This window comes from Arvicola amphibius, chromosome 12 (assembly GCF_903992535.2).
Source record: "Arvicola amphibius chromosome 12, mArvAmp1.2, whole genome shotgun sequence".
In the NCBI taxonomy this organism is placed as follows: domain Eukaryota; kingdom Metazoa; phylum Chordata; class Mammalia; order Rodentia; family Cricetidae; genus Arvicola; species Arvicola amphibius.
The window spans coordinates 42,840,510-42,859,560 of record NC_052058.2 but is presented as its reverse complement, the minus strand read 5'-3'; the positions used below and the strand labels follow the sequence as shown (position 1 = coordinate 42,859,560).

Below are 19,051 nucleotides of genomic sequence, written 5' to 3'. Positions count from 1 at the left end.
GGTCAGCACTGTCGCAGTAGCAACCTCTTTCATTTATTAGTTTGTCGTCCTGAGCAGACAAGAACAGGCTCAGCTTACTGCTGGGCGATTTCAGCACGGAGGCTGGCAGCTGTCCCAGACTGTGACCATGACCTCTCCCTGTTCCAGAGTGCTGTGCCTGCACCAGGGATTAAGGAAACTCCTGTTGCATTTTTTTGTGCGCTGAGGCAACTTGCAGAAGGCATCTGCCATTCTGTCAGCAGAGCTCAGCAGATTCTTTCAGAAGACTCCAGGGTGTGACTGTTGCTGCAAACTCTGACCTCCTACCTAGTCTGTAAAGGTAGATGCGCTGCCATTGCAGAGTGGGATCAAAGGTTGTCACACGGCACCAAAAGCTGCCCTGGTTGTTGGGTAAGGTTCCCCCAAATCGGTCATACAGCCAGCACAGAAAGCTCCCGAGACATGGCTATATTAGTCAGGGTTCTCTAGAATAACAGAACTTATACAATGAATCTCTTTATATGTAGAAAGGGGATTTATTAGCATGACTTACAGGCTGTGGTCCAGCTAATTCAACAATGGCTGCCTATGAATGAAGATCCAAGAATCCAGTAGTTGCTCAGGCCAGGAGTCTGGATGTCTAAGCTGGTCTTCAGTGTAGGCTGGAATCCTGAAGGAGACTCTATGCCGGTGAAGGAATGGACTTCCTAGCAAAGCGAAAGCAGACACAGGCAAACGGCAAAGCTTCCTTCTTCAATGTCCTTAGAGAGGCTTCCAGCAGACACAGGCAAAGGGCAAAGCTTCCTTCTTCCATGTCCTTAGAGAGGCTTCCAGCAGACACAGGCAAAGGGCAAAGCTTCCTTCTTCCATGTCCTTAGAGAGGCTTCCAGCAGACACAGGCAAAGGGCAAAGCTTCCTTCTTCCATGTCCTTAGAGAGGCTTCCAGCAGACACAGGCAAAGGGCAAAGCTTCCTTCTTCCATGTCCTTAGAGAGGCTTCCAGCAGAAGGCCTGGCCCAGATGAGAGGTGGGTCTTCACACCTCAAAACATAGAATTTAAAGGTGTGTCTTCCCCTCTCAAAGATCCAGATTAGAACTGGACCTTCCCACTTCAAGTTAAGCAAAAATCCCTCCCAGGTGTGTACTTCCATTTGCGGGTTTTAGTTAATTCCAGATGTGGTCAGTTTTGCAACCAAGAACAGCTGTCACAAGAGCATTCTGAAATGGTTTGGGTTGGTTCTGATCATGTGGACTTATTTATAAACAGCTGAGAGAATGCCTATTTTTTTAATAAACCTTCAAAAAGGCAGGTTATGCTTTGAATTACTCATTCACAAAAAGCACACAAAGTTTCATCCATGTTTGCAATATGAAAGACATTGCAACTGGCTTAATCCCCTCACCTGACTTTAGGATTAGGAATTGAGCCAGGAGGCATGTGCTTAGAATCAGAATGCTGGGCAGTTTAGCAAATCCCTGTCTTAAAGCAGAAAGTTCAAAAGGGCTGTGGGCTGTCCTGGTTGCTTTTGTTGTTGCTGTTAACTTATTGGCTGGGGTCATCTGAGAAGAGGGGACCTCAACTGAGAAAATAAGATTGGCCTACAATCTTATTTTGATTGAAAATACATTTCTTCATATAATATACTCTCTTCATGGTTTCCTCTCTGTCTCCTCCCGGATCTTCCCCACCTGTTCAACTCCATGCCTTCTTCCTCTTTCTTTAGAAATAAACAGCAAATAAAACCAACCAATAAACAAACCGGAACTGAACAAAAACAAGGAAAAAGCACAACACACACACACACACACACACACGCACACACGCACACACACACAATTGGGAAACAATATACAAGCAGAATAGTAAGATTAAAAAAAAATCTAAGGAAATATGAGACAGAAAATCTACAAAAATACCACTGAGTTCGTTTCTGTGTTGCCCATCTCCTGCTGGGTATATAGGGAATCTACTCAGTGAGACTCCTTTGTAAGCATTTGAAACTTTGGAGACAGCTTCTTGGTTAGGGATAGGGCTCATGTCCACTTCTCCCTTCCAGTGCTGGGACCCCATCCGGCTTGAACCTGTTCAGGCCTTCTTACAGTCTCAGCGAGTTCATGTGTACATCAGTCCTATTGGAAGATACTGTTTCCTTGGTGCCATCCACGTCTTCTGGCTCTTCCAATCGGTCTCCTCTTCTGAAGAGGGAGGGGCTAATGAAGATTCATTCTCCTTGATGGATGATTGATGTGGATGGCCCCGCTTGCTGTGGGCAGTGCTATCCCTGGGAGAAGTAGGGCTGGGGTGTGTAAGAAAGCAAACTGAGCGAGCCAGGGGACCAAGGCAGTGAGCGGTGTTCCTCCATGGCCTTTGCTTCAGTTCCGGCCTGCAGTTCCTGCGCTGACTTCCCTTCCGGATGGGCTGTTAGCCGTGCGATGAGATAAATTCTTTCCTCTCCAAGTAGCTTTTGGTGTTTTATCAAAGGGACAGAACCTAAGACCAGGATGAGACTCGGTGATAGGGTGCTTGCCTGGCATGTTTGAGTGGCCGGGTCTAATCCACAGATTTCAAGATGAACTATTTCTGCAATTGTACCTCAATGGCTTTCCCACAGGACAGAAGACCACTCTGTAGATTTTGTGTGTCCACACATTAAGGCCACAATCTTCTGAATGACTTAGGATCAATAAACACCTCAGACTACTTTGTCAATGACTGAGGATCTGCCAACATTAAAATGTAACACATGTAAAAACCAACTGCCAGTAGTCTGGGAAATTTCACAGATTTACGGAACAAAACCATCCTTACACTTTTGAGATATTGCGTCTGTGTTTGTCACCAAGACTCTCTAGTACTTTGGGTGCCCAACTCCCTCCAAAGTCATTTTATAAACCGTTCACAGTGCTTCCTGGGATTGCTTCACCTACTGTGACTACATTACCCTGTTATCTGGAGTTCGGACTCAATGGGATCTCCTAAGAGTGTGTGGCTATCTCTGGAGTCTCCCTAGCTTTCACATGTTGAGAGCAAAGTAGATGTGTTTGACATGAAGTATTCAGAGCTCACAAAGATGAGATGTGTTTTATAGTCTCTTCATATCCAATCGGCATAAGCCTGAAATGGTTTCTAGACAAGCAAACATGCTTGGGACAGGATTTCCTATGAGAATTGTCTTAATTTCTGCCTCTGAAATAACATTCTCTTCTTCTCCTTCCTCTTTCTTTTCTTTCCTCCCTCCCTCCCTCCCTCCCTCCCTCCCTTCCTCCCTCCCTCCCTCCCTCCCCCCCCTCTCTCTTTCTTTTTTTTGAGACAAGTTTTCTCTGTAGCCCTGGCTGTTCTGGAACTAACTCTTGGTGACCAGGCTGGCCTCGAACCCAAAGAGATCTGCCTACCTCTGCCTCCTGAGTGCTGGGATTAAAGGCACGCGCCACCATTGCCTGGCAACATTTTTTTCTTTAAAAATTATTATTTTTTATTTGCTTGTGTGTGTGGCATTGGGTCTCTACAGAAGTTGGAAGATGGGGAGTTGGGTCCCGTGGGGTTGGAGTTATAGTCAGTTGTGCGCTGCATGAAGGTTCTAGGAACAGAACCCAGGTCCTGTGTGGTACTGAGCACTGAGCTGTCTCTGCACCTTCACCATGCATTGTCAAGTAACGTGAGTCAGGGCAGGTAGGGAATGTGGAGTGCTGTGTTAGTGTGTTATTTAAAATATGTGTCAGATGGAGCTGACATTCTCAGCTGGGTGAGCAGTGCAAACACTCTCTGTGCAAGCCATGGCATGGTCTGCCGTAATCAGTGCAAAAACTCAATAAAACAGATTTTACAAAGCTCAATGTTTTTATGCCTGAGTTTTTAAATCTAAAGTAAAAATAAACATGCATGGAGAGTTTGTAGAGCAATAAATCTTTCTTGGCAACTGAAAAAAAGGATTATTCTTGTAGTGCGCCAATTCTAAGTGCTTTATCGTAAAGAAAGAGCTGACACAGCACTTGGCCTAGTCCCTTGACCTGGCCTGTGTGGGGACTGGCAAACCCAAGAGCCATAGGTGGGTACTGCTGCTGGGTGGAGGACTGTAAGAGCTGGAGCGCCCTCTGTGGCCCCTCTTGCTAGTTACAGAAGTGACACAATCCAGAAGAGATCGCACGGTTCTGGGATCCTGGGGCAGGCTCAGGTATGCTCGAGTCATTATGAAAAAGAGAAAGAAAGGATCGGAGATAGAGTTGAGCCATCAGAGTGCTTGCTGCTGTTCCCATATTGGGCAGCTCACAGCTGTCTGTAACTCTAGGGGCTCCAGCACCTTCTTCTGGCCTTGGTGGACACATACACACACACACACACACACACACACACACCACATGCACACAAACAGAAATACATCTTAAAAAACACCCGCGAGTGCTTTGCTTTAAGCATATCATTTCAAAGCACTGGAGAGAGATCTCAGTGGCTGAGAGCTCGGGCTACTTTTCTAGATGGCCCAGCTCCAGTTCCCAGCAACCACCTGGCAGCTCACAACCAGCTCCAGGGGACAGGAAATCCTTCTCTGGCCTCCCTGGGTACTGCATGTACTTGGTACACAGACACGCATGCAGGTAAAACATGCATAAAACACATTTTAAAAATTATCATTTCAAATATTTAAATTTCTTAAGAAATCTTAACCACTTAAGACTAGCAAAATCAAGGCCGGGCGGTGGTGGCGCACGCCTTTAATCCCAGCACTCGGGAGGCAGAGGCAGGCGGATCTCTGAGTTCGAGGCCAGCCTGGTCTACAAGAGCTAGTTCCAGGACAGGCTCTAGAAACTACAGGGAAACAGGGAAACCCTGTCTCGAAAAACCAAAAAAAAAAAAAAAAAAAAAAAGACTAGCAAAATCAGCATCTTTTACGACAGACATTTAAAGTGTGAAGCAGTCAGGGCTATAGGGCTTCATTAGTTACACCACTTACCTGTAAAGGTGTTAGTGAGTGCAGTGTGCCCATTGGTAGAAGTTCCAGTAGAAGAACCTAAAACCACGTGCGTAGCAGTGCCAAACCAGCACGGATCACGGCTCCGGCTGTCTCTGGCAGCATACTGACAGCCCCTGAATGTTGAGCCACTGTGCATGCCACTGACTGTGTGACCATGACACACACAGAGGGTTTGCTGCCACCAGAATCATGGAGGGAAAAGCAGAACAAAAGAAGGCCACACAGCAAGTGCGAACTACGCCAGGAAACAGAAACGGATGAACTTGAAAGCGACTGGGCGCATCACCGGCTCAGCACGCACGTTCACAAGCAGGCTGTTAGTACAGTCATATTGTCACTGCTGAATAAAGATGGCTGTAACAGAAAGAAGGAGGGCAGGGTCTGAAATGACCGTGAAATCACCAGGCAGCTGGAGAGACCCCACATGCTAATCAGCAGCTCCACCACAAAGAGCCTTAGCACTCCGAGGGAGGAGGGAAGGAGACAGGAAATGAAGGGACTGAGGAGGGGAGGCCTCGGTGCCTGTGCGGCTATTGGGGTCACAAGCACACAAAGCAAAGGCCGGTGCAGAAGGGCATTGATCCGCCACAGTGATTTATTGAGGCATTAATAATACAAGTGTACATCAACCGATCCACAGTCAACAGTGGCAGGTCCCTAAGAAATTTACAAGCACTTAAGTAAATCAAAATACATATTATTTTGTTCAGTCTAACAGTCTTCTGCGTGGGGGACAGAAGGCTTGTGATAAACAGGGTCTCAGTAATGCACAGTGATTCTGATTGGACCTTTTGTACAAAACCTTGTTCCCAGTAGCATGCACCCACCAATAAAGACTTCAGTACAAAAAATTAACCCTAAGCACTACCTTTAAGTAGAAACGAGATATAATTCTGAATGTGTGTTTTTCTGAAGAGCACATAAAAGAAAAAAAAAAGATAAAACAAAACAACAACAACAAAAAACCCCAAACCACACAGCAATACAAAGCTTTGTAGGAAAGCTCTTACTAGCACAGATCTGACATGGTTTGCACTTAAAACAGAAGCTCCCATCCACACTGCAGTGGGGGAATCCCAAATCTTTCAAGTTAACAGAATAAAAGGGAGAAAAGAGGGCCAGAGAGAAGGGGAGGAGGGTGAGGGTGGGAAGGAGGAGGGACAAATGACATACCATCACAAAACAGTTCAAAATTTAATAAAAACAGGAAACAGAACGGAGGTCTGGAGGGCAGGCGGGCTATTGATGCACTTGGTGAATGTGCTTGCACACAGCTGGCACATGGAGGCCCCTAGGTGGCGTACCGCTTGGTCCACTGTCTGGCCATCCGGTCGTGCTCGGCTCTGTTGGTCATGTACTGTGTGGCAATGCTGCCCACCAGAGGGTCGGCTGTAAGAGAGGCAGAGGCAGGAGTCAGTAAACAGCAGCGTGACATCAGGAGAGGGCCCTGCACGGTGGTCCAAGTTTAGGGCGCGGGAGGCTCTAATGCCCACACTGGTGCGTCACCACAGGGCACACAAGTCACGTTCTTGACAAGTTTCATGTTCTCCCTGTCCTCACACACTTCCCAGGCTGCTGCCCTGCTCTTGTGCCCTGGGGAAGTGCAGCTGGGTTGTGGGAGGGGGCGGCAGAGTCCAGGGGAGATTTCCTGGGAGGTGGATCAGACAGGTTGGCCATTTTGACATGGGCTTAGCAACACAGCAGTGACTCTCAGACCCTGCCTTTCCTGTTCCACAGTATGGGCACAGCTAACCTCAAACAAAACAGGAGAAAGAAGGCCTCTGCCAATCAAAGTCCACGTGGCTCATTACTATAGAAATACTCGTAACAGCTTAACAAACTCATTGCACCGATCTCACAAGGCTGATGGGAGGAAGGAGAAAGAGGAGGGCCTGGAGCCAGAGGGCTGCCCTTGGCCACAGGGCGTGGGACAGGAGCCTCGGTGTTTATTGGGAAAAAAAAGTCCAATTTCAAAGCACCAAGAACTTTCTGGAGTTTCCATTTTCCACCCAGATTGTTCTAATTCTCTAATTTCTTTCTTTCTCTTGAATTTTATTTCCCTTATATTTGTGTTGAAAATGTGGGTTTTTCCTGGCAGCTACCCACAAAGGGACTAAGAGGGGGAAAGGCAGCAGGGGCTGACGCTACATCTAGACTACAAGTAGAGTGTGTGGAAGACACCTGTGGTCAGCACCGCCCGTGAGCTAGCAAGGCTCACAGATACCATGGGAGGATCAGGTCACACCCCTAAGCTCAGATGTCCCCTCAACCAAGACCCTGGAAGAGGCTGAGTCTGACATCTGTAGGGTCACAGAAGTCTCTGGGCTTGCTCTGTTCTTCTGTGACCCTTCTCCTTGCTCTCACATCATGGAAGCTACCTCTTCAAGCCAGCCCCGCCAGGAGTCACAACCCACAGACATGACCTAGTGCAGACTGGCCACGGCACTTCTTGAAAACATGATCTCTAAGTTGAGAGCAGGTACCACGGGTGGGGGCAGAAGTGCAGCTGGTGCCACATTTCTCTGCCTTGGATTAATGACATGTTCCAGAACTCGGCAGTTCACAGTGCAAAGCTCAGAGTCCCGACACGCAGGACTCGGGACACGAGCTTCGTTCTACAGAACCTGTATTAGTGACATACTTGGTCCATCCCATGGATGCTCCAGCTGAGTGATGTACAGACAGTCGTGAGCCACTATGAGAGTGTTAGGAAGTGAACCCCTGAGCATCTCTTAAGTCACTCCTGAGGTTAAATGGTCTGAGGGTTGAAAGGACCCAAGATAGCTGAGTCAAAGATCTGCAGTGTCAAAGTGGCTAAAGAGGAGTCAGGACGCTATTTTTCCTCGTCTTTAACTACGAATAGTCTCACAGGCTTTAGTAGTTCAAGGAGTGACTCTGGAACAATTTGCTCTGAACAGGAATTCGCTCTCATTACTGTATTTTTTTTAAAGATAGTTACAATTTTCCCAAACCATCATTAATCTGTTTTTTTAATCTATCAGTTTTTTTTCCTCTACAAAACTTAATAGTGGATTAATTGAAATTTAGCTACTTTGAATAGTGGAGAGCTAGCCTGGCATGTGCAGTGGAGAGCTAGCCTGGCATACATAGGGGAGAGCTAGCTGGCATACACAGGGGAGAGCTAGCCTGGCACATGCAGTGGAGAGCTAGCCTGGCATACACAGTGGAGAGCTAGCCTGGCATACACAAGGGAGAGCTGGCCTGGCATACACAGGGGAGAGTTAGCCTGGCATACACAGGGGAGAGTTAGCCTGGCATACACAGGGGAGAGCTAGCCTGGCACACGCAGTGGTGAACAATGTGAGACTTTGTCTCACACAAGTTGGAAAGCGAGGAGCATGCTGTCCTGCGCCCTCCGCAGAAAAGGAAGTCTGTCCTCTCTGCAGACTTCCTGCAAGTCAGAGCCTGTGACGTGGCAGTTCTTTCTAACCCGAGTCTTTCCTTGTTTCTTCACTGTGTCTCCGTGTGGCCACTAGACTGCTATGCCCATTGCTTCTCCGGTTGCCCTCACCCATGCAGTCAACACTGCATTCCCTCGAAGTCTCTGGAGGCTTTGTGTGGATGGACTGACAAAGACTTCACTTTTGCATCCTGCACAGAACTAGCCTGGTTTTAGTGTGTTTAAAGCTTTTGTAAAATTAACTAGTAATATGTAGACGGAGGCTGCTCGCTTGTTTCCCGGCTGCCCAGACTCGAAATAATTACACAGAAACTGTATTAATTACAACACTGCTTGGCCAATCACTTAGGCGCATTGCTAGCTAGTTCTTATATCTTAAATTAACCCATTTCTATTTTTTTTGTTTGTTTTTTGTTTTTCGAGACAGGGTTTCTCTGCAGCTTTAGAGCCTGTCCTGGAGCTAGCTCTTGTAGACCAGGCTGGTCTCGAACTCACAGAGATCCGCCTGCCTCTGCCTCCCCAGTGCTGGGATTAAAGGCGTGCGCCACCACCGCCCGGCTCCATTTCTATTATTTTACATTTTACCACGAGGCTCGTGGTTCACAGGCAAGGTTCCTGCGTGCCTGTCTCCTTCAGCAGCTACATAGCGTCTCTTTGACTCTGAATACTCTCTACACCTCTGTTTGGATTTCCTGCCTTGCTCTATTCTGCTCTGTCTATAGGTCCAGAGCAGATTCGTTATTAACCAATGGCAATAAAACATATTCACAGCATACAGATGGGAATCCCACATCGGTAATAGATGTGTACCATAATAAAATCAAACATGAAGAAATATGAAGTAGGTCACACCCCTCCTGTCTCAGTGGACGGATGCTTAGCCCCATGCTATGGGGATCTCATGACAGATGCTCTGTGGCTTCTCCCTTCCTCTGTCGTGGTGCTGTGGAGCTGTGTTTCCCAGGTGGTGCCGCAGGTCACGCCTGCCATCTTTCCTAGCCACAGGCACACTCCTCCCCATTGTCAACACTGCTCCCATTCTCCGCTGATCACATTTGATTCTCTTTGCCATGAGGACTAACACTATAAGCCAGGCATGGTGGCACATATCTCTGATCCCAGAACACAGGCAGCTGAGGCAGGAAGAGCATGAATTCAAGGCTACCCTGGGCTTCAGAGAAAGATTGCTCAAAGACACAAAACTCCAAATGGAACTGAACCAAGCAGACAAAGAAATACAAAAGAGCTGCTGTTCCCATCTGGAGGATCCCGGGAGGGCAGGCATGCCCAAGACACAATGGGGACTAGAGGGTGAACATTTTAAGCTTTGAGCAAATATTGTTGACTGCCTTTCAATGAGAGGAAGAAAGTGTACTCTTTCTGAAACATTCCTACCAGCTATTACTAATTACTATTTTTTCCCATTCTGATAGGAAAAAAAGTACCTGTCCTTGATGGCTTTGGGTCTGCCCTGATGCTGCCTGAGATCTACCTCTCTGGCGTCTGCTCCTCATCTGCACTCCATTTTCTAGAAGCTGCCTGCTGTGTCCTCTGTACTTTACCAAGTTACACACTGTATGCGAAAAGAACTGAAGTTCAGCTTTCGTCTTAGCCAGTGTCTGCTTCGGCCTTTGGAAGACTCAGAAGTCAAAGGTCTCCTTCAGTTTTTCATTCCTGAGTATGCGGCATGCCAGGATCACACTGGTCACTGTCACATCTAATAAACACACACGACTTTTTAAGTGTGGTAAGTGTCCTAAGTAGGACACGGGGCTGAAAACCAAGGATAAGACGGAACACACAGGGGAAGGCTTGCAACTATCATCTTTTTGTTTTTGCCATACTTGGTGGCGCTGGAGATTGGAGTCAAGGCCTTGTTCATGCCTGGCAAACAGTCTATCACCAAGTTATACCCCTAACTCAGAAATGACTACACTCGTATTTACACAAGTGCTCATGTGAGCAGAAAGAGTAGCTGCCCCGCATTCAAGAAGACTTGGGAACAAAATAGGTCTTACTAATGTCTGCTGTGGAGTCTGACACTCACAGAGTGGACTTGCTAAGGACCAATGCATCTGGCTGGGAGCCGCACCTCCAGTGACTGGGAGACGCAAGAAAAGGATACAGAAACATTAGGGCAAAAGCCGGAGCTTTGGTGCGTGGGACAGCCTCGCTAACACTTTCCTGTCACCGACTCAGAGCGGAGTAGCCCTCACCTTCCTATCAGTATGGGAAGAGAAGAAAAGCCCGCTGACTGGACAGCACCATCTCCACCCACAGTAACCTGCACTGGCACACGTGGATCTAACATCGTCTGGACACGAGTTTCTAGTTAAGTATGCAGAGGGGCTGTGGAGCAGCTGGCAGTGCTAAGAAACGAAACCACTATACTGTAAACACACACCACACAACACCGTAATAAGACTGCAGGGTTTACTGAGATCTTGAACCCCCAAGTTTCCTACTTCTTCTTGTATCACAGAAGTTCGTATTAGGATGGCAACATTTAACTTTGCCTCAGGCTGTTCATTGATTCCAATTGCACACTGCGCCGGGTTCAATCAAATAAACCCTGATGTCTGTCTCAGGACAACGCTGGCCAATCACGCTATGTAGGAGAAGGAGGTGGTCCCTGAGCTGGCCAGCTGCACTATGTGAGAGGAGATGGTCCCTGAGCATCTCTTGTCCTTTAACCCAGTTCTGAGATCACCTGCCACGTACAGGCTAAAGCTTGTACATGGTGAAAGCAGTAAATCATTCTCTAGTCTTTTCTGGTGTGATGTCATGTTTACGATGGCCATCTCCACTCAGACACAAAGCTGCTCAGCAGATCTGGATGCACACTTTATTTTTTTATTATTATTTACTACATTTGTGCGCGTGCATGTGCGCGCGCGCGCGCGCGCGCACACACACACACACACACACACACACACGTCTGGAGGTCAGAGGACAGCCTACAGGGTTTGGTTCTCTTTTCATCCTGTGGGTCCTGGGGACTGAACGTGGGCCGTTAGACTTAGCAGTCATTTCACCAGCCCCCTTTCAAAGCAACCTCTCTTCCAGTCCCAACCCCGGACCGTGCACACACTAGACAAACACTTTGCATCACTGGGCTCCCCCACAACCCTCGCCTGTTGCTTCCCTGGCTCCTGTTGGAATACGCACTGTTGTTGGAGGTGTACTGGTTGGGTGAGCCTCTACAAACCTGCTGCCTTTACTTCTGTGACCTTTCAGAGCCTTGATGAGACCACATTCGGGGCAATTCAAGTTCTTCCACCTCAGGGCTGCAAGACTCCTGTCCATCTGTAGAAGGCTGCATGGCTCTGGCAGACCGGCTTTCCTCTGCTCTGCCAGTTAAACCAGCTAAGGACCAAGCTGCTATCAGACAAAGCTGGGATCATCTGTATGTTGGGGGAACTACACCACTAATTACGCATCTAACGGAAAGCAGAAAGATTCTCTTGAGATGTGTTTTATATGTGCCTGTCTGCAACATAAAGAGTGTTCTAAGGAGTTTGTGAGCTTTCAGTTGCTGCAAAACACCTGAGCAAAACAAGCTTTAAGAGATGGTCCCAACTTCAGAGGCTTCAGTTTGGCCGTGCTGCTCTGGGCCTGTGTTGGCTCAGTTTATCATGGCAGAAGAAAGGTGGAGGGTGGAGGAACTGCTCAAGGGACTTTACTCTGGTGAGTAAAGGAAAGAGGAAGGGGACAGGCACCCATGGACCCTAAGACATGTCCCAAGTCCTAGCTGTTCTACCACCTCCCAGCAGGCCCTCGGGCTGGGGAACAAGCCTTAACCACAAATCTCCAGTGGGTACTTGAGAGTCAAGCCACATCAGGGAGAAAGGGATTTTAGTTAAATGGAAGACATGCTCAAACTAGATTTAAAGCTGACAATATGAAATAAAACTGTGTACATCTAGCAAGATGTGCTGTCATTAGTTAAGGGTTAAGGATGCTAAAAGTAAAAGAGGGATCAAGTATCCCATGTTCTACAGAGAGTAATGTTTCCTTTTGGGACTAATTAGGAGGAAGATGGCCTGTCTCAGTCAGCTGACTCTAGAAGTCTTTATCATACCAGCAGGGAGCGCCAGCCTTTGGTGTAAGGTGTTGGCTGCTGTGGGGGTGCCCTGTCTCCTGGCTTCTGTGAAAAGATGACTTTCCAGGGGTGGGGGTGGAGCGGCACCTGTGGCAAGCTCGCAGAGGGTGTTGGCAGGAAGGCAACTGTTGAGTGTGGTCCCTGGCTGAGGCTGAGTCGGGTGAGCTGCAGGGCAGCTGGCCCGCACGCTGATTTTCTCCTGGATGCAGCCTGCGTGGTCACTGCTGTCTTGCTTGTGTGTCGGGAGGCCATTGGCAGGCAGAGGACACTCCAGGGTGAAGAGACTTCTGGTAAGAGACAGCCGTGGGGGAGGGTAGTGTGCTCTCAAGTCTATCTGCCCACCAATTCTGAACTTTGTAGGGATTCAAACTCAGCCACTATTAAAAGTAAAATTACATACACTTACAATGATATTAAAGACAAGGGTAATAAAGCCTACACCTCTCCATTGTTTCCCCGCCCTTTGTTATTATAATTGAGCACATCTTCTGCATTTACCGGCATAGTGGGAGATCCAGCATGACTCTGGACACCTTGTTTAAACCGTGCATTCAATAAGGATCATGTTGGCAGCTTGAAATTGGCATACGCTACAGACTGGACCTGATCCATTGCTTTGCTGACTGCCCATCCTAGGCTTAAGAAGGGATGAGCTGCAGGCTGACAGTGCAGAGCACATTGCAGGTGCGCTGTGTGCCCGGACGCCTTACATTCCAATTGCACAAGACTTGAACTCTACTGTAGGAGTCTCCCCTCACCTCTGAGACAGGCAGGGGAAGCCGGAAACAGGATGGGCCCAAAGCCTACACACATTCCTGTTTCTATGTACGCTGACAAGGTGGCCGCAGATACAGCAGCCAGCGTTCACACCGCCTTCCTTGTCCATTGCCCAGGCCTTCCCTGACAGCTCATGCTTCAGTACTGTTACTAAGCAGAATAAGGACTGCCTGGGTGTGAGTCTGGCAAATGACAGTTGACCTGACAGTGACAGCAGTCACTGATGGCTAAGGGTCGGGAAGCCTTCATAGCACAGATAGTTCGTGAGGTCTTATCTTGCTACTAAGAACAGCACGGAATTTAAAATGTGTGATCTGCTTATTTCTGGAGTTTTAATAGTTTCAGAATGCAGTCCACTGCAGTAACTGCAAGAGCAGAAAACAGCATCATGGGTGAGAGGCCTATGTCTGAACAAGGGAGGGGCTGGCACTAATGGGCAGGCTCCCATGTCCTCCTGTGCTTCCCTCTGTCTCATTTCTTAAAAGAAAATGACACTGTATTCATTTGCAAACCATAACCATAGGATGAAAGCAGACAAAAAGTGAAGGAAAAACCAGCTCAAGCTTTCTGGAAAAATTGTTTGACCACACGGGACCTGTATGAAGAACACTGCACAGTGTGTTCTTGTTTGTAGATGATGGATTCATATTATGATTACACACACACAGGTGTTGTGGAATATTAGTTAGAGATTTGTTATGTCTGCCTAAAACAGCTGATTGGTTTAATAAAGAGCTGAACAGCCAATAGGTAGGAGAAACTGTAGGTGGGGCTGGCAGGCAGACAGAACATATAGGAGGAGAAATCTGGGAAGAGGAGATCCAGGAGTCAGAGGAGGACTCCAGGGGCCAGCCACCCGGTTACACAGCAAGCCACGGGGTAGGACGTAAGGAAAGGTATACAGAAATAGGAGAAGATAAAAGTCCAGAGGCAAAAGATAATTTAAGAAAAGCTGGCAAGAAACAAGCAAAGTTAAGGCAAGGCATTTATAGGTAACAATAAGCTTCAATGTGATTTATTTGGGAGCTGAGTAGTGGGCTCCCAAAAGGGAAAAGAGTAAAAACAACCAACAACACACAGGCACGTCACACCCTCAGTGCCTACCCCTGCGCTGTCAAGCATTTACCAGAACATCACTGGGGAGGGCGTGGCCAAGGAGCTTGAGTCAGTACCCAGTCTTGAGCACCAAAGAACTGGGAAGGGAGCGTGAAACTCCCTGATGTGAAGTGGCCTCTGACCCTGTCACCAGAAGGCATGCAGGTCATGACAGGTTTGTGGAAGACGCAAGGAGCACGGTAACTGTGAGAAGGTGGGCTCAGGGACACCATCAGCACAATCCCCAGCTCCCAGCCCTGAGGAGTCAGGCCTTGAAGAGTAAGGGTTGGCATCTGAGAGTCACGCAGAGGGAGGAGGAAATGATTTTAGTTGGGCATGGGATGGTTTTAAGACAGACCTGATTGACCTTCGGAGAGCGGGAAGTGACTGGAACAGTGGAGGATCTGCTGGACATTGTCCAGGGATGGGAAAAGCAAGAATTGGCAGGGTGGTGGGGGCAGTGAGGGAGAAGGAAACCAGCTCCAGAGGAACGCCTCTTGAGGCTGCCCAGTAAATGGTGAAAACACGTGCCTCAAAAGATACTTTCAGGGGCTGGGAGATAGTTCAGCTGGTAAAGCGTTTGCTACATAACCATAACCACGTGGGCAGGCTGGTACTAATGCACTAATACAAAGCCAGGGGGAGAGAAGTTGCGTGCCTGTGATCTAAGGGGACCCAGAAGGAGCCCTGGAGCTTCTGGCCTGCCAAGAGAGCTGAAGCAGTGAGTTCCGGTTTCAGTAAGAAATACTGCCTCAAAAGAATGGGTGGAGAGAGACAGAGGAAGACATTTGACACCAACCCTGGCTCCTACATGTATGCACACACAAACTTGAATACACAGATGAACATACACACGATATATATAGTTCTAAAACTTTGAAGAGTTCTTCAAGTCTGTTTTAGCACATTTAATCAATGTGTTTTCAACTATAGAGTGTGTTGTGGAGAGCTGACCTGGAGTTCAGCACAGACAACGACACCTGCTACAAAGCTGCGGGTAGCAATTCCAGGCACAGTTAAGCAATATTTCCCAAAAGGCCTTAAAAACTGCCCTCATTTTATGGTACTTCAGACCCCAGGGACCTACACATTTCTTGACCCAAATTCTACAGCCCAAAGCTTCAGATGCAGCAAGTAGTCCTGGAAACAAAAATGCCAAGATATTGGAAGAGATTAAAACATGTGAACAGTATTAAGGAAACACACAATTAATGCATAATTCAATTCATCTCATTAAAGCTCGCATGCCAATGGTCTTCAGTCTAATCACAGTTGTGCAAGCACTCTCGCAATTGCTAACAGCTTCCATTCTCTCTCACAGAAGCCCTGTTAGCAGTCACTTCTCTTCCACCCAAATCCTCTAGCCTCCAGATGACTCCCCCAGTCCCCAGATGACAACTTCAGTCCCCAAATGGCTCCCCAAGTCCCTCAGACTACTCCAATTCCAGCCAATTCCTCCAACCTCCAGATGTTGCCTCCAGACCCCAAGATGTTTTCTCCAGACCCCTGGACGACTCCTTTAGCCCCCGGACAACTGCTCCAGTGTCCAGGGAACTCTTGGGTCTACAGGTTTGCTGGACATATCAACAGATGGAATCACCACGTGTATTCCCATATCTAGATTCCTTTTCAGAGCATGTTTCAAGGCTCACCTATGCTTGGCATGCATCTCTGGTCCATTCTTTTTACTGCCTCCCTACTGTACGGATCCACCTATGTTGGCACCTGGATGTGAGAAGTCTCTCGAAATGTCCCATGTACTGAAGGCCTAGCCTTCAGCTTTTGGGACCCTTGGAGGAGACAAAACATTCAGAAGGCAGGCCGTAGAGTTAGGAAGTTAGGCCACTAATATCCTCTTGAAGGTGATATTGGGACTCTGGCCTCCTTCTGTCTCTCTTTGCTTCCCAGCTGTCTTAAGATGAACAAGGCTCCTCTGCCACGGGCTCCGACAACGATGTGCTGTGCTCCCTCTGCCCACAGCACCAGGGCCAAGCAACCATGGGCTGAAATCTCGGCAACTATGAGCCCAAATGAAACCTTTTTTCTTTTTAAGCTGATATATTTCAGGTGTTCTGACACAGTCACAGAAAGCCAACTAAAATAATCATATCATATTTATCTGTTTACCAATGAATATGTGAGCTGTTATGATGCTATAAAGAAAATGTGTACACACACACACACACACACACACACACACACACACACACACACACACACACACTTTCTTTTGAGATCTCATGCCTCACTCAGCCTTCTTAGTGCTGGGATTACAAACATTGACCATGATGACAAGCCTGTGTACAGATGTATACACACATTTATTTCTTTTGGGTTGCTAAATTTCTTGGTCATATGATTCTGTGTTTAACTACTCAAGGAACTGGTACATGCTACTGAAGGCCAAGGTGCCATTTACATTCTTATTAGCAATGTATAAAGTTTCCAATTTTCCACATCCTCCTTAATATTTGCTAGTGTCTGTAGATGCTACATTTTATTTTATTCCTGGTTCTGAGGATTGAACCCAGGACCTCAAGCATGCAAGACACAAGCTCTACCACCGAGCTAAATGCTGTGAGCTCATTCTCTCTGGAGTTCATGTATCATGTGTCTAGGTGTTTTGCTTTATAAAAACATGCTCTCTACAAATGCTTGTTCCTGACAGCTATGGAAAGAAAATTTGTTCACTGAGTATTCTCTATGAGAGGTGAATTACCCTACCCTTTGCCTATCCCTGATGGAAGTCTAAAGACAACAGCAATCCAATAAAACTTGTTTGTGTCATATCACTTTTGTTTAAAATATTTTTAAACCCATGTGGTCAAAAGTAGTCTACTAAGGACAAACACATGCTGTCTGATGGTGTGGGAAGTCCTTCTGTATATGTGTTGCTTTAATTGATTAATGAATACAGAAGCTGCTGTGACCTGTGATAAAATAGAGTTAGGCGGGGAAAACTAAACTGAATGCTGGGAGATAGTAGGCGGAGTCAGAGAGCAGCCATGTAGCCGCCACAGGAGACAGAGGCCTCCGCCTGAGCTTGATGAAACTTTGCCGGTAGGCCACAACTTCGTGATGATGCACAGATTAATGGAGATGGGCTAGCTTAAGATATAAGAGCTAGCTAGAAATATGCTTAAGCTATTGGTCAAACAGTATTGCAATTAATATAGTTTCTGTGTGGTTATTTTGAGTCTGGGAGGCTGGGAATGAACCAGCAGCCTCTGCCAACACTCTGATACCAGCACTTTCTGCTCACTTCCTCTTCAGCAGCTATGGGCAGCCAAAGGATGGGTGTCCACAGTGATTACACTCTGGAACTTCACACACACCACGTCTCCACTAGGTCTAGGTGCAAATGCAATAATTTAAAGACTCTTTTAGTACACTGCAATTGCCTCTTTGAGACGCTCCCACCCAAGCACTTGGGTACCAGGGGCCTGCCTCGGAGTGCCAGCTCAGTGTGCCCTCAGGGTTCAGACAGAAGGCTCACAGCTGGAGCGGGACTCTGAAGGCTTTGCGGGAGAAATGAACTCTTGGCCATGCACTCTTCTGCATCAGTTTCTTTATTCTTCTCCTGCCATTCTCCCTAGTTCTGCAAAGTTTCCCGTTTATATACACACGCGAAACAAGGGCAATTCTCTGAGCCTGGATGTTCCTTTATCTTTGGAGGTCCCAATGTGATCTGTATGAAAGACTCCTTTCCTGACTGCACGTCCTGCCAAATGGAAGATGGTCATAGGGAGGCGGCTTCTAATCTATCTCAGGGAGCAGAACAGAGATATCACTGTGGGAACCAAGGTTTCTGGCTAGGTGACTAAATTCTCTCATTGAAGGTCTCATGGGGTGGTGGAAGCTATCCAGTAGGCAAAAGAACAAGGCAGGATTTTAAATGCTCACAGTCCGTGTAGGACAAATAGATCCAGTTATGAAGTAAGTCCCAGTATATATTCAATATATCAGAATTATATAGCTAAATAAAAGATCATCCTCCTGACCACTCACAGATACATGAGTCTGCAAGACTGAGATGCAATCATGAGATTTCATAAACACATCACATGAGATTACACACTACAGTGCAGGTAATGGGGAGACACCAAGCTGCTTCAGCAAAAGCGAGCAACAGCTTTCAGAGGCAATGGTCTTTGTCTGGGCAGGAGTAATCCTCCATCAGAGAGCCATGACACCAGTGGGTTGACATCTAACACTAGTTGCCACCTGCTTCTTACAGCCCCCAACACTTGGGTGTCCTTTGTTCTGTCCTTCAAAGCCTTCCTCTCCATTTCTAACATACCACGGTTCTGCTTCATACTGGCACTCCGTTCACACAAGCATTCCTGTGCACACAAGCATTCCTGTGCATACAAGCACTCCTGTATGTGTGCATGTGCCTGTGCATGTGCCTGGAGGCTCCTCCATTGCTTCCCTATCTTAGGTTTGGAGACACTGAACCTGGAGCTTACTAGGTTTGCAGCTGGTTACTGAGCCCCTAGGAACTACACGTCTGTGCCCCCTGGCACTGCAATTACAGACACCCCCCCCCCCCAAGTCAGCTTTGTGAGGGCGCTGGGGATTTGAACACTCAGGTCCTCATACTTGAGCAGCAAGTGCTCTACCCACCAAGCCAGGATGTGATTGTCATTTCTGCCTTGAAGTTAAGGACGCAGTTTTGCTTGAGCTGAGGTCCTTAGAGGATTAGCGA

General features: G+C 47.4%; 1 protein-coding gene across 2 annotated transcripts in view; it reads right to left on the bottom strand.

Moving 5' to 3' along the window:
- Positions 1–5,572: 5,572 nt before the first annotated feature.
- The window catches only part of LOC119827622 (ubiquitin-conjugating enzyme E2 E2), a 268,294-nt gene continuing 254,815 nt past the window's right edge, over positions 5,573–19,051 (bottom strand). For both annotated transcript variants that reach the window (XM_038349445.1, XM_038349446.1), the window contains exon 6: positions 5,573–6,337. In XM_038349445.1, coding sequence (XP_038205373.1) covers positions 6,240–6,337 — 98 coding nt within the window. In that variant the 3' untranslated portion in view covers positions 5,573–6,239. The remainder of the gene's footprint in view (positions 6,338–19,051) is intronic.